This window comes from Puntigrus tetrazona, chromosome 15 (genome assembly GCF_018831695.1).
Source record: "Puntigrus tetrazona isolate hp1 chromosome 15, ASM1883169v1, whole genome shotgun sequence".
In the NCBI taxonomy this organism is placed as follows: domain Eukaryota; kingdom Metazoa; phylum Chordata; class Actinopteri; order Cypriniformes; family Cyprinidae; genus Puntigrus; species Puntigrus tetrazona.
In genome coordinates this window covers 2,070,045-2,084,837 of record NC_056713.1, presented here as the reverse complement: position 1 = coordinate 2,084,837, position 14,793 = coordinate 2,070,045, and the positions used below count along the sequence as shown (strand labels likewise).

General features: G+C 36.1%; 1 protein-coding gene and 1 long non-coding RNA gene across 2 annotated transcripts in view; one reads left to right on the top strand and one right to left on the bottom strand.

The window, feature by feature from the left end:
• Positions 1-1,572: 1,572 nt before the first annotated feature.
• LOC122359217 lies at positions 1,573-4,755 on the top strand. The gene is made up of 4 exons (XR_006252692.1): positions 1,573-1,806; positions 3,707-3,817; positions 3,904-3,931; positions 4,016-4,755. It is a non-coding gene; the product is annotated as an uncharacterized LOC122359217 (long non-coding RNA).
• Positions 4,756-10,463: 5,708 nt separating this feature from the next.
• il10ra (interleukin 10 receptor, alpha) overlaps positions 10,464-14,793 on the bottom strand; it is a 5,831-nt gene continuing 1,501 nt past the window's right edge. Inside the window, 5 exon segments of the mRNA XM_043259810.1 lie at positions 10,464-12,080; positions 12,959-13,071; positions 14,155-14,305; positions 14,405-14,550; positions 14,663-14,793. The exon segment at positions 14,663-14,793 is cut by the window's right edge and continues 45 nt beyond it. Of these exon segments, the coding sequence (XP_043115745.1) occupies positions 11,217-12,080; positions 12,959-13,071; positions 14,155-14,305; positions 14,405-14,550; positions 14,663-14,793 (1,405 nt within the window). The 3' untranslated portion in view covers positions 10,464-11,216.

Below are 14,793 nucleotides of genomic sequence, written 5' to 3'. Positions count from 1 at the left end.
AACAGAAACATTAATTACCATCACTGCAAATTTTTGTCACTGCCGCGTTATCCAAATATAAAAAGTGTTTGTTTTTTTATCTTCTGTGCAATTAAACAAATGGACACTGGAGCTTTCAGACATAAAGAAAAAGATCTCATGTGGTATATTTTAAGTCTTATGAACAGCATTAAATTGCTATTTACTTATAATCTTCCCCTCCAGCGATAACTGGCTCATAGGAGTTATAATTTAAGAAGTAGATCAGTCGGCTCTGTGTATGTATCATTCAGGCTGGTTTCTTGAATTAGATCAACGATTTATTGAAAATGAATCAGACATCGCTATAAACTTATAAAGGTGTCAGAGAGCTAATTTTAGCTTCATGAACAATTACTGACTCAGTGCACATTGACCCTTTTTGCAGTAAAAAAAAAACCTTGACATACATTGTAATTATACATGAAAAAAGGGGAAAATATTGAAGAAAGTGGACAAGATCTTCAACTTCCTCAAAGGTTGGGTCCCGCAAAAATGAATAAATACATTTAAAAATAAACAGTTTGAAGTACAAAAAGGTGAAGTAAATTATGACGTAATTTTCTGCCAGAATTTTTCCTGCAGGTTCCAGATTTTATCACAAATCATTTTTAGTCATCGGTCATTTCCGGCAGGTCATATTTCACTTTTTAAATGAATAAATGTTGAACAAACTAATTGCAAACGAACAAAAAAATAAAGGTCTAAATCTTAAATATAATTAAGATAAATTGATTTTTTTTTATTTAATTTTACTTACAAATAATGCAAATACTACTGCGATCTGAAGCCAAAAATCTTCATTTATTTTATATATATATATATATATATATATATATATATATATATATATATATATATATATATATATAGCTACAGTGATTAGCCTATAACCGTGTTTCAGAACTAACTAGCAAAAAATACTTTCGTCTAAAAACTTGGGGTTGAAAAGGTGGGGGCTGGGACTGACATGGACTTTTTTCTTTCACAAGTCTAAACTCTATCTCTCTGGTTTCATATTTCCTTCCTTGTGTTTCCCGTTCTGTCTTTTAGAAGCCGCTGTTGAATTAAAGAGTATTTAATTGCATTCTGAGTCCATGAAGGGCCTGTGGTTAATGCATCACTGGTCAATGCCACCCATCTTGCTGTATTATACTATAAAGCAGCAGAGGGCAGTATGAACCACATACATATTACCCGATCCTCCCCCATCAACTGTGCACCGTAAAGAAAGGGAACACAAAACCTCATTCCATCTGATTCATAACCAGACAAGTGACATTAAACTAGATGACAAATGTAGGTGTATATAAGAAGACGTGGTGAAGACGTGCTGCGGCATACTTCACATTTACCAGAACAGAAAACATTCTATTTTCAGCTGAAATCATTTGTCCTTAAATCACTTCAGAGTCTCCGAAAGAAAAAGGAGACATGTAGTCGGAGTCTTAGCATGACTGAAAGAAATGTCGTCATCGCTAAAACAAACACAATAAAGCAGCAATCAGAACAAGCGATAGTAGTCAGGTGAAAATAAAGCATCGTTGTAAAAGGGTGGACCTTTTACAAAATGTCAAAAAGAGAATGAAGACAGACCAGTTTAGAAAACATCAGCTTTTCCCAGTCAACAGATGCACACCAGGCTAATTAGACACACAAAAAGCTAGCACTGTGGCAGAAAAGACTCGTTTCTCTAAATAAAAAGGTATAGCGCGCTTTTCTTCGGAGCATTGTAATAAAAAAAATAAAAAAAAACTACAGCTGCTTTCAGGAAAAAAGGCATCATGGGTAAGAAACTCAGTTTATCGGAATGTGGCTATTGCTGTTCACAAATAAGTTTTTTTTTAACTCAAAGACATTTTGTAGATTCAAAGTGCTGTGCTGGTGTTACCACAAATGTCTTGTGAGGTTGCTGATAAAAGCATCTACCGAATTAATAAATGCAAATGTTTACAGTGTTCAGAACATCAGGGACACGGTGGTAGTGTCTGTCAATGTATTTGTGCGTTCGTTCGACTTTTAACGTGCATAATACATGTTAAGCTATGCTAGATTTTAGCAATTAGCACTTAGCGTTCATAACTAACTAAAATAAGATACATATGCTGGTTATGTTTTGAAGCTGGGATGCTGGTTTGAGCTGGTTTAAGATGGTCCTTTGCCGGTCTCCTGGTCCTAAGCTGGTCATGTGCTGGTCCTAAGCTGGCCCAACTAGCATAAACTAGCATTCCAGCTTCAAAACATACCTAACCGGCATGTTTTTTTTGTTTAGTTTTTTACCAGGGGTGTTCTGCCTACCAAATATATGTATGTTTTTGTCAAACTCTTAATTGCAAGTTGGGAATTTAATAAAATCACAGACCTCCCACACTTTACTGGGGTGATGACACATAAAAACAACCAAAATGGCTGTCAGTCACATGCAACAATATAAAGCTACTCGATACAGAGCTATTCGATAAGTCTTTTAAAAACTGTTCCGTGGTGTGATTTCCTTGTTCTTCAATAGCCTATATTTTAAAGAAATAGTTCACCCAAAAATTAAAATGACCTTATATTTTACTCACCCCAAAGCCATCCTAGGTGTTTACGACTCTCTTGTTTCAGATGAACACAGTCACAGTTTTTTTTTGTTTTTTTTAATTTATCCTGGCATAACACCTTCACTCATCTTAGGAACAAATTAAGTTATTTTTTGTTGAAACCCAAAGCTTTCTGACTCTGCTCTGACACCAATGCAACTGCCACTTTTAAGGCCCAGAAGTGTAGTCAGGAAGTCAAAGTAGTTTTGTAGTAGTTTCAAAGTAGAATTGTCAAAGTAGTCCATGTGACCTCAGTGGTTATTAGGTTATTTATTCTAAAACACTGCAATGAATACCTTTTGTGCGCAAACGAAACTAAATAAATGGCTTTATTCAAAAGCGCATTCTCTTTCGTGCCAGTCTTTGATGCGCGTCCGTGATGCATGTGTGTATGCATTCCACATAAACGTGACAAAAAGGTCACCATACACTTATTATATGACATATTAGTCTCTTCAGTCACAGTATAAAGCTCACAACATTATCTTACAAGGAAGTCTTCTCGAGTGATGGATTTCCTGTTATGCAACATTATCTACGTGATGGAATATGGATCTTGACTCACATATCATGATGTCTGATTTCAAGGAAAATGTAATCATATTCGGTTAGATTTACTAGATGTATTATCCTGTAGATTTTATCAAAAATATCTTCATTTGCGTTCCGATCATAAACAAACGACATGGAACGACATGAGGGTGAGTCATTAATGACAGAACTTTATGAATTATGCCTATAATGGCCAGAAAAAACAGTCATATAAAACAAGTATTTTCGTTTAACAAGATATTTACTACTTATCACTCATTTATAACATATAAATAAAACATATAAAAGGTGTGACTGCAAATATTAGCCATTAGAGTATGCAGGGATCTATGCGTTGTATTCTTACCAGAAATTGTAGACCACCAGGTTCCTTTGGGACACTTTTTTCGACACTACAAATTGATACGCAAATTCAAAGAGCCCAACATTAGTATTTAGCATCTTTGGTTTAAAGAATATTTTAAATAATGACAAATGTGAAGTCTACACAGCATGCGTGTAATTTAAAGCTCTGTGGTGGCATTTAGTTTGAATTATGTGATTGAACCTTTCAGATACATCAGTGTCGATCGGGATAGCCGTGGCGTTTGGGATCTTGGGATTGTTCGTGCTGATCTGTTTGGTACAGATCTGCATCAAGAAAATCAAATGCTGCAAGCGCAAAAGTAAGCAGCATCTCCATTCCTTAGTCTTTGAACTAACAGACAACTGCGCAATTAACAGTGAGGATTTTTTTTCTCTTCTTTGACAGAGCCTTCGGTGAAAGACAACATTTTTAAGTAAGTGATAGCTTACTAATATTTGTGTTTATGTGTGGAACCATTTTTCATCATTGCTTATTTCAATTGTGCGTATCTTTACAGGAAAGTTGGGATTAAGAAATCATCACCTCCGTTTTCAATCAGCAGAATCGTTGACAAGAAATAACGAACATCGCTGCTCATGTGACATTCTCTCAGTGTCTATAAATATTGTACATACGCCCACCGTTTTTTGTTTTCCGTTCCTTTTTGATTTTATATCACCTGTAACCAATTATTTCCACAGTCTTATGAATCCTGTCTATTTATTATTATCGTTTAATTCTGTGAAAAGTGTGAATCTGAGGAATGCTGATGATTCATAACTGGTTAAAATGATTTTCACGCAGCTAGGAAATAACAGCACACCTTTATTTCTTTTTTGCGATCGCTTTCTTTTTGCGTCTCTAACATTCTCTGACTTTTGTCACTGTTTCAGTGTCACCACAAAAACACGGTGAAGTCTTCTTCTCAAGCCAGGCTGTTTCCAAATAACAATGACGTCAAAGGTCATATACACTGATGAAATATTAATCTCTTCAGTCATAACAGAAAGATCACAACATATTCATTACGATTTGTAGAAGTCCTCTTGGGTGACTTTTGAAGGAAAATGCGGTCATATTTGGTCATATCAGGTCAGACTTAATAGTCTAGTATATTATCCTTATTCTATATATAATGTGTGTGTGTGTGTGTGTGTGTGTGTGTGAGACTTCAAGTATTATCCTTTAATAATTTTTAAATGTTATTTTTCAATTCAAAGTCCACTCTCACTGTTCTGTTAATGTTATTAAAAAGGACTCCACTGAACATTTCTGTTGTGGTTGCTCTTCCTTTTGTGTTTTTTTATTACTGATTTGTTTCACGGCAGTATCTCATAGCAGCGCACTAAACCGCAAACCAGTCAGATCTTTATTAGCTGTTAAACTCTTGCAGCTTATGCAAAATCTAAAAAGGCTCATTGTCTACTGAGCTGGCAAGCAACAAGAAAAACACTGCGGTGGTCTATAGGAAGTGAGAGACAGCAGTTAACATTTGAGGTTTTTAACAGCTTTTTAAAGCAAGTGATTTTTTTTTTAGACCAGGCCTGGCCAATTTAGCCTTTACATTGTCTTTGCAGTCCATGAAAAAAAAAAAAAACTGCATGTGGGTTTGGAGTGACATGAGGGTGAGTAATCGATACAGTTTCCACTGACTGTGAGTGTTCTCTTAAGTATAAGCCCTCATGACATGCTAGATTTGTCCGTCCCATGTCATTTAAATTTATGCATTACAGTTTCAGTACATGTTTAATTCAAAACAGTGTCATAATTCAAATACAGCGGCATCAAATTGTTTGCGTGAATTAATTATTCGTTTGATTCTTTGCTGTGAAACAGGTCCGCCAATGGTTTGAATCATGAGTCAGTTTGATTCGTAGAACTGTCTCACTGAATCATTTGGAGCAGTATGTATTTTAAAGTGCTCCTATTATAAACATAGGTTCCTGTTATTATTTTTTAGTCGCCTATAGTATATTGCATGCAAATGAGAAATTTTATTTAACCCTTATTTTCCAATGATTTGTTCTAAAATTAGATTATGACAGAACTGGTATTCAAATTACTGACGACTCGTTTAGACTGTTCTGAGTCAATTCTTTTTATTTGGCAGACAAAACTATTTCTATCATGGCAACTCATGAACACGTTTTGCATGGTAATGGATAGGACCATGTTAATATGTTTGGTCCCGGCAGAACAGATCTAGCTACATGCTGTGAGTATTAAGAGGTACTGCTGCAGCTATAATAACCCGCAGCAGATCTATACATGTGGAGCTGAGGAAGGTGTAGTTTTTCAGAGCTTGCCACTTTTGGCCTGATAAAAGTTCTAGTAAATTGTGGAATGCTATAGTAATATTTAAGCATAGGCAGTTGCATTCTATAGTTAAGGCCATGGGCAATGTTCAACTTCACTTTCTAGGACATCAAATCACTCTGTCTTGCTGGGTGCATTATCAGATACACGGCCTTTAGGATACAATGTTTGAACCACTGGGTGCACATGGTCCTCTATGGTTTGGTAGTCCTTGGCAGTGATGCGCTCATCTAGCACAAGTATTGGGCCTAGGGGATGGCATGAGATTGCAGCCCAAACCATCACTGATCCACCCCCATGCAGCAGTCCGGGTGGTACGCTTCTTTGGGGTTTCCCCACACAGTAAATCTCCCCGAATGTTGGAAAGACAGTGAAGGTGGACTCTTTGTCCACAGCCCAAGATTTTCACTGCTGGCACCATTGAAACCGACTTGTGGCATTGGCACAAGTGTTGGTGGAAACATAAGAGTTGACATGCACATTTATATCTGCAATGAATAGGTCAGCTGTGGTTTTATGTTTTTTGGATACAATCCAGGTTAGCACCCGTACACCCCTTTCAGACAGCTTCCTCTTGCATCCACAGTTACTCCTGTTGGATGTGGTTCGACTTTCTTTGTGGTATGTTGCCATAACCCTGGATACTGTGGTTCTTGATACATAAAGACTTGCTCTCTGGGTCACAGATGCGCCAGCAAGACGTGCACCGACAATTCCTCCTCTTTTGTACTCTGATATGTCACACATAATGTTGTGTGCATTGCAATATTTAAAGCAACACTAAGCTATTACTCTGCTAATTAAACCTTCACACTCTGCTCTTATTGGTGGAATGTGCAATCAATGAAGATTGGCCACCAGGCTGCTCAAATTTATCAATGAAACCTCCAACACCAAATTAGCCAGTGCTTCAGTTTCATTTTCATATATATATATATATATATATATATATATATATATATATATATATATATATATATATATATATATATATATATATATATATATATATATATATATATATATATATATATATATATATATATATATATATATATATATATATATATATATATATATATATATATATATATATATATATATATATATATATATATATATATATATATATATATATAAATATATATACGTATATACACAGTTGTTTTCTTCAGTTACTGAGAAACTAAAGAAAACCACATTCTTCATCAGTCCTTCCTACTCGCTTCCTCTCTGATACTCAGCACGAGACATGCATCTCTCCACATAAATGTCAAGACACTTTGAATTTGAATCTTGCCAAAATGTACACTGTAAAACTGAAATGTATGGTCATGATTAACTTCTTTGCTGACTCATTAAAAGTTGATAACAGCAAGGAAGTGTGTAGTGGGTTGTTATCTATTATCTATATATTAGAGTGGGGCAAACCCTGAGATGATACACTCAAAATCTCTCCATTCAGTGTCAGTCATGTGTGGCAGATACTATCTGTGAGGGCGGAAAATATGCTGCAAACCGCAGTCATGACAAAGCTAATAGTAGTTTTTAGCATGGAGGAGTGAGATGTCAGTTTAACCCACAAAAACTCCACGATTATCCCACTTTTTTCTAATCTGTAGGTGTCTCTTTGTAAAGGGTTACACAGATAAACGAATGCAATGTCTGTGGAGATCCCTAGATGAGAAGATTTCTGCTACTGTAGAATTTCCAGAGATCTAGTCATTTTTAGATCTTATTGAGATCATAGTTCTATTTCTCTCTTTCTCTCTCTCTCTCTCTCTTTGTTGTACGCTGTTCTCCATTTGGGTAGTTATAATTATCACAAATGTTGAGGTGTGACATCAAAGACAGAACACAGGAAGCACATTCTAAAGCGCTTCCTGTGTTTTGTTTTTGGTATGTTTTAGTAATGTTAAAGTAATGTTTTTAGTAACTCAGTGGCACTTCAATCGAATGTTAATAAGTTGATTCATACAGTAGCAATGCACCTGTGAAGTGCAAATTAATGCACAAATAAGGGTTTAGACAAAATTACATATGATCATATTTAGTGTCAGTAGGTTTTTTAAAGATGTTTTGCAAATCGTGAGTGTAGAATAATGAGTGTATGAGTATCACATTGCGAAGGTTTCTCAATCTTGCAGATTTGCTTTATACAACATCAAAAAAGATCAGGCTTTTTCTAACGGAGCATGCTGAACAACTTCTTGTCCAGGCCCTCGTCTTTTCTAGGTTGGACTACTGCAATGATCTTCTGGCTGGACTTCCATCAAGCAAAATCAAACCTATACAAATGATTCAGAGTGCAGCGGCTCGACTGGTCTTTAACAAGCCCCAAAGAGCCTATGGTAGACTTCTTTTTATCTCCTTGTACTGGTGACTGGTTACAGCTTGCATCAAGTTCAAGACATTGATTTATTGCATATACCAGCTGTTTTCAATCCTGTTCCTCAGGACCCACAGCTCTGCGCATTTTGCATGTTACCCTTATCTGACACACTCATTTGAGTTCATGGAGCTCTTTCTTAATGAGCTGATGATCAGAATCAGGTGTGTAAATGAGGGAGACACGCGAAATATACAGAGCTGTGGGTCCCCAGGGATAAATTTGAAAACCACTGGCATCCCGCCCTCTTCCAATTACTATTACAAAATAAAAAGTATTTCCCTTTATTTACTCCTTCCCTTTCTACCTTCTGCTCATTTGGACAATGCACGTTTCGTCGCATTTTTAAAGATAAATGTCCATTTAGTGACGCTAAAACGCTGGTTCAATAGGTGAACCCTAGCACTGTTTTATTATGTTGATATAGGTATGTATTGCTGCGGATATAGAATTTAAAAATCTTAAATAATTTCAAACCCAAATGTATGATTTTTTTTGACATATAGATCTCTGGATGTACTGTCTTTATCTTTTAGAAAAGATGCATTGAAAGGCAATCATTATTATACTGTAATATAAACCTTTAATACAAAAATTTGACAGATAAAAACAGAAATGCGATAAAGTATAATTTTCTACAGTTGTTTTAGACTTTTATAAAGAAACAAATAATTTACCACCTGATTCAGTGCAGTGTATAGTCTGTAGTACAGAAAGTGAAACAATTTCACTATTCATCAACCTGGCAGTTTCAAAACGGAGCATGTGTGATTTAATTGTAGGTGGGTTTAAATGTTGATGTTGTGTTCTCCACCAGTTGAAGCTGTGTGGTTTCTTTGAGCAACCGATGTGCTATTGAGATGAGAAGCAAATTTGCCTGACGTTCTACAGTTGACTGCAAACACAAGTCTTTTCAGAGAAAGCAAGTATTCAAATCAGTCCTCTTGCCGTATTGCAGTCCATATCAGATTGAGGTCTTTCTTTGAAAAAAAACCCCATCTGATAATGACTACAGTGCCAAGACCGATTTCTAAAGCTGTACGTACGCTTCCGTGAAAAGTTTTCAACTATTTTCACAACGTGGAATCACCGTGATTGTTTGTCTCCAAATCAGCATTTCCTATTTCCAAGTTTAGTACATATAGAGCCTTGTAAGCTTCTGTGACGGTGTGTTAAGTACTTTTTGTTTCCTTCCCTATCTGAAGATGGAGGTCAATGATTGTGGCTGAGTTTCACTCTCTTATTCGCATTCGTTCTCTCAGTCTGTTTCGTCATATAGTGCAGTGACAGGATGGAAATAATGAGCAATGTGTTTGCACAAGATCTGTGAGTTCTTACTTCGGAAGATTATTTTTATATCCAGGGTAAAATGCTCATGGATTCTCCACCAGGTTTTTTTATTTCTGTAGTTATAATTGTTTTAAAGAGATGATGTGGTCGCGAGCGTTTCCTGTCATTTTAATATGCAAAAAGTCACAGGTTTTTGTGGGTTTCCACTAGAGGAAGTGCTGTTTTTCTCCTGTGTCATTAGTAGTGGTTAGTTTATTATTACGTTGGAATTTCATACAGATATTCTTGACTCACGATTTGCATATGTTCTTGCTGGTAATATGCAGAATCACAGGTCACCCATTTGGACCAAAGTTGGAATTTTGGAAAGAAGCATTTGCTCTGTATTTTCATTTTTTTTAATTATGCGTGTCTTGTCCTTAAATGACACCAAAGTGAGACACCAAAGTTTTTTTAAGCTAAAACAAAATTTACAAAATGTTGTTACAACGCCAAGGTCATGGGTTTGATTCCCAGGGAAAACTTGTATAAATGTGTACCTTGAATGTAATTTAAGCGGCTTTGCATAAATGTGTCTGCCAAATGCATTAAAGTGAATGTAATAATAATAACATACACTGGTAATTTTTTTATTCAAAGTCTGTATGAACCGGAAGTTTGCAACATATTTTTTTATTTGGACGTATTTCCAAGAGAAACAGAGTAGTGGTGGAGAACAATAGAGGGTGTGCAAATTGATTGGATGTAGTAAAGTAGGTGTTTTGTTCAGAAAAGAACACAGTTGGAGGGGCGTGGTTAAGGACACTCGTGACTGATGTCATCAGAAAAGGGAAAGAGCATTTTCCGATTTGGATTAAATATTACGAAATATTACAATATTTTTTTTTTTGCAATCACACAGTCACACTTGCAACCATTATAACTTGCCATATCCTTACCATGTGGGTGAGTTCTGTATATATAACTGCACTTTTTAATTCATGGATTTTTTATTAGTAGTAGTAGTTTTTCCATAATTTCATTACATTCAACTCAATATTCAGCATATCAGAAACGTCAGTACATACATAAAATATAAATACGTACAATGCATGTGCAAATTTGCGTGCGTGTATGTACAGGTTCTTTACTGTCATCGTCATTGTTGTTCCTACGAAGAACCTTTTAACATTTACAAAAAAATTCCATTGAGCAAATGGTTCTTTATAGTGGAAAAAAGCTTTCCGATATTTATAATGTTCTTCACACTACACTCCGAAATATAAAGGTTTTCAGAAGAACAATGGTTTACTTTCTTTTTACTTTCTTTTGCGCAGTTGAAGGCTTCCATGGATATTAAAGGTTCTTCTAGAAGCGACTATCAAGAACTTATCATTTAAAGGTTCTTTAAGGAAGCTTCTGTAGCACTGCTCAATGGTGAGGGAGATACAAGAGATTAGACTCAGCATCATCATTATCATATTCCGATAGTATCTCACTCTTGGTCACACTCTTGGTCACTTAAGTAGAAGCTCGACTGTCTTCTCTATGACAGCATATAGGTGAAACAGCATATAGATCACCCAGTGCTTGCAGGAAGTCACAGAGGGGCAGTCCCACATCTGATAGTCCAGTATGAGCGACACAGCCATATTTAGCATCTATGCGAGAAATAAACGCCGGCTGGACAAACAGCAGATACGCTTTGTTCAGAGCTTTCACATTCATGACAGAGTCTCACGTCTCACGTGAATGTCAGTTCCACATCTCCTAATTTAAGAGGTAAAGTGTCCAGCTGGCAAGGTTCTTGTAGAAGTAGCGGGCAGCTGATAAAAAGAGACGACTCGCCGCAGTTCTCGTTTGACGAATCTTCCAATCCTGATACATTCACGGACTGTAAAGGTGATGTGTTCAAATAGCTCGATCTGTCATTGTCAGTATCGGTTGCAAAAGTACAGCTAGTTTGCTCATGAGACAATGAATCACTGTCTGTTAGAAGCTTCCTGGTTCTGCACCACATGCAAGTTTCAATGTCAGAACACGAGCACGTCACATGACCAGACCGATAGCCACTGCTAGGGCAGGCCATGTTAGCGTCTATGTCACATGGGATCTTGGTTTCACTTTCAGCATCAGCTGAAGGACTCTGACTACGATATCCATCCCCAACTATTACTATCTCAGAAAGGAGGTCACCGTCTGTTTCCTTGAGACTGTCGGAAGCATCCTGGTTTCCCATTCCCAAGCCACTGTCCTCTTTTCTTTCACTTTCATTTACTTCACCATCTAGAAAAGGGAGCTCTTCCAGGCTTCTTCTTCCACTGCTGAGACTGTCCTCTGTGCCTGTCAGACTCCCACAGCCGCTATCTTCCTGTCCTGTAAGTCCATCTGTGCCTCGGTTCTTAATCGAATGCTGCTGGCCGACACTCACTCCACTGTCTGTACTCTCCCTTCTCTCTTTGTCCTCCTCCAAAAGGTCCTTGTTCTCATCAAATGCTTTAACCTTTCCTGCTGTTTTGTTGCTAGTCAGGAGCCATCCCTTATCAGTGACTGTTTCCACTTGGATCAATCCTACATTCATAGGGTTCCATACATGCACAGCAGATTTCTGTTGGAAACACAAATTAAATAATAAACATTTAGTAAATGTTTGTAGACTTTTATTATTTGATTTGATTTGATTTATTTTTAATTTAATTTTAATTTAATTTATTTTTAAATAACGCCTTCATTAAAGTATTCATTCAATAAAGCATGCGGTCAAAAATCCTGAACAAAGTATAATAATAAATGAATAATAATTAATGAATAATAAACAAATATGTATGTATTGTTTTGTCGAAAAAATTTAATGATTAGGGGCAAAACGATTTATTGGTTAACACCAATAATTACTAATGCTAAAATGTTTCTTGAACATTAAATTAAAATATATTTTTGTAAAGATTATGTGGCAACGACTGCTGCTTAATATTTCAAAATTTTCACAAAATTTTTAAAAATTCTTACAAAACCATCACATAAGTAAATTAAATAATAAAAAAATAAGCTGTAAAATTATTTTACAATATTATTATTTTACTGTATTTTTTTATTAAATAAATGTCTTGATGAGCATATTAATAATTATAATGATGAGCATATAATAATTTTTTTCTAACTCTGAATACACATATATTCGTATATGATGTATTCATTTATCTGTCGACCAGAAAGTGTCAAAATAGTTTCGTTGTGAATGGTATTGTGTTATCATTTAAACCAAACATTGAGATGGCTTATATGCAAGACATTAAAAAAAAATCCCCAGCATTTCCCTTTTCTGCTGCTGTTCCTCGAAAGGAGAAGCAAATCTTATGACATGGGTCAGTACTGAACTTTGCTTCTTACATTTTATTCCTTTTTTCAGACTCTGAAACTGGCTTGCTCTAACACTTTTAGTTTTGATGAAACTGTATTTATTTCAAAATCTCCAAGTTGACTCACCAGAACAGTGGGCATTTTACCAGGACGCTTCAGAAAGAAACAGACTGCGAATATGAAGAAGGACATGACTCCAACTACTCCGATAATGGCCATGGAGATCACCAGGGACGTGTCTGACAAACAAGGGAAAGTGCTTTAAATTTCACCAAGAAATAATTTTAGAAACTTACATAGGAAATAGTAAACCCCGACGCAAAGCTCAAGGGCCTTGAATCAACCTCAAGAGGTTTACTTTGTGCCACATGCGTATACTGATTTGAATGAATTGTTCACCCAGAAATTAAAATTCTGTAATTAATTACCCTCATGTTGTTTCAAACCTGTAAGACCTTTGTTCGTCTTCAAATTAAGATATTTTTGATGAATTCCGAGAGCTCTGATCATCTCATAGACAGCAAGAATCCTACCATGATCAAGGTCCAGAAACGTAGTTCATGTGACATCATTGATTCGACCATAACCTTACGAAGCTACAAGAACACTTTGGCGCGGTTTTGGAGAGTATCCACTGAAGGTAAACAGAGTGTTCTGTTCTGTGTCAGCGCCACCAGTTGGGTACATTGTTTTTGTTCTGATCATAGAGTAAAGAGCAAAAACAATATATCCGAGCGGTGGTGCTGACACAGAACAAAATATGTTGTTTACGTTATGTGGATACACTGCAAAAAATGACCAATGTTTTAAAAACTATGAAAACGCTACGGCAAAAACCTGTTAAACAGTGAATGGAAAAATAGAAAAAAACTGACATTCCCAGAATTCCCTGCACGGTCGAATTCCGGCAGTCACAACTACCGTTTTTTTACCGTAAATTTTACGAATTTTTTTTTTTATGGTGTACTCTCTAAAATGGAGCTAGGGGGATGAAGAGGAGACCATTTTTTTAATAAAGGCATAATCGTTGTTTTCTTGGCCCGCAAAAAGCATTCTCGTAGTTTCGAAAAAAGATTACGTTTCGACTGCTGATGCCGCATGGATTATTTTAGCAACATCCTTGCTAAACGTTGATTGTGAAAAGCTTACGAAGGTCTTACGGGTTTGGGTGACATAAGGGTGAGTAATTAATGACAAAATGTACATTTCTGGTGAACTATCCCGTTACTGTTTTGCTGGTATTATATAAAAACAGCACTGAGAAAATAAATGTAAAAAAAAAAAAGATTATGATATTTAAAAAGTGATTTGATGTATAGTACCTTCTGATGTATATATGCAGTGCGGCAATGAGGTGTTGCTCACATCATTAGACATCATCTCCACCTTCACACGGACACAATACTCCTGCCATAACAGTAATGTAGTGAACTCCACCTCTCCATCTTCATCATCATCATTTACTGTTAAAGCCTACATCAGAAAAAAAGAAACACCAGTTCAGATATTGCACTGACATGCAGTATAGTAAACAAGTTAATTTAATTCAAAGACACTTTGCTAAAAACTAACCTGACTCTCCTGTCCTTTCGGGTACAAAATGACTGAGTAAATCGGTCCATATTCAAAAAGTTCATTGAGAAATGGCTTTCTGTAAATCTTAACCTTCACCGTTCCGGGGGAGGAAGACAGGTCAAACTCTGGAGCCAACAATTTGCCTAAAACGCGGAAGGAAGATCACCATTACCAAGTGCACAAGTGCATATTTAGAAAGATGTAGTATTATTTATTATACTTTTTTTGTTCAGTAGTAGTCTTGCGAATACATACTCTCGTATAAACGGATCCGCTTTCCTGCTGACCAGGAAAAGTCGCTGTTTCCATCAAACAGTCCGATCTTTATTTTCATAAACTGTTTGTATAACAAGTTCCCAAGTTCACATCTAGTTTCTGTGATCATG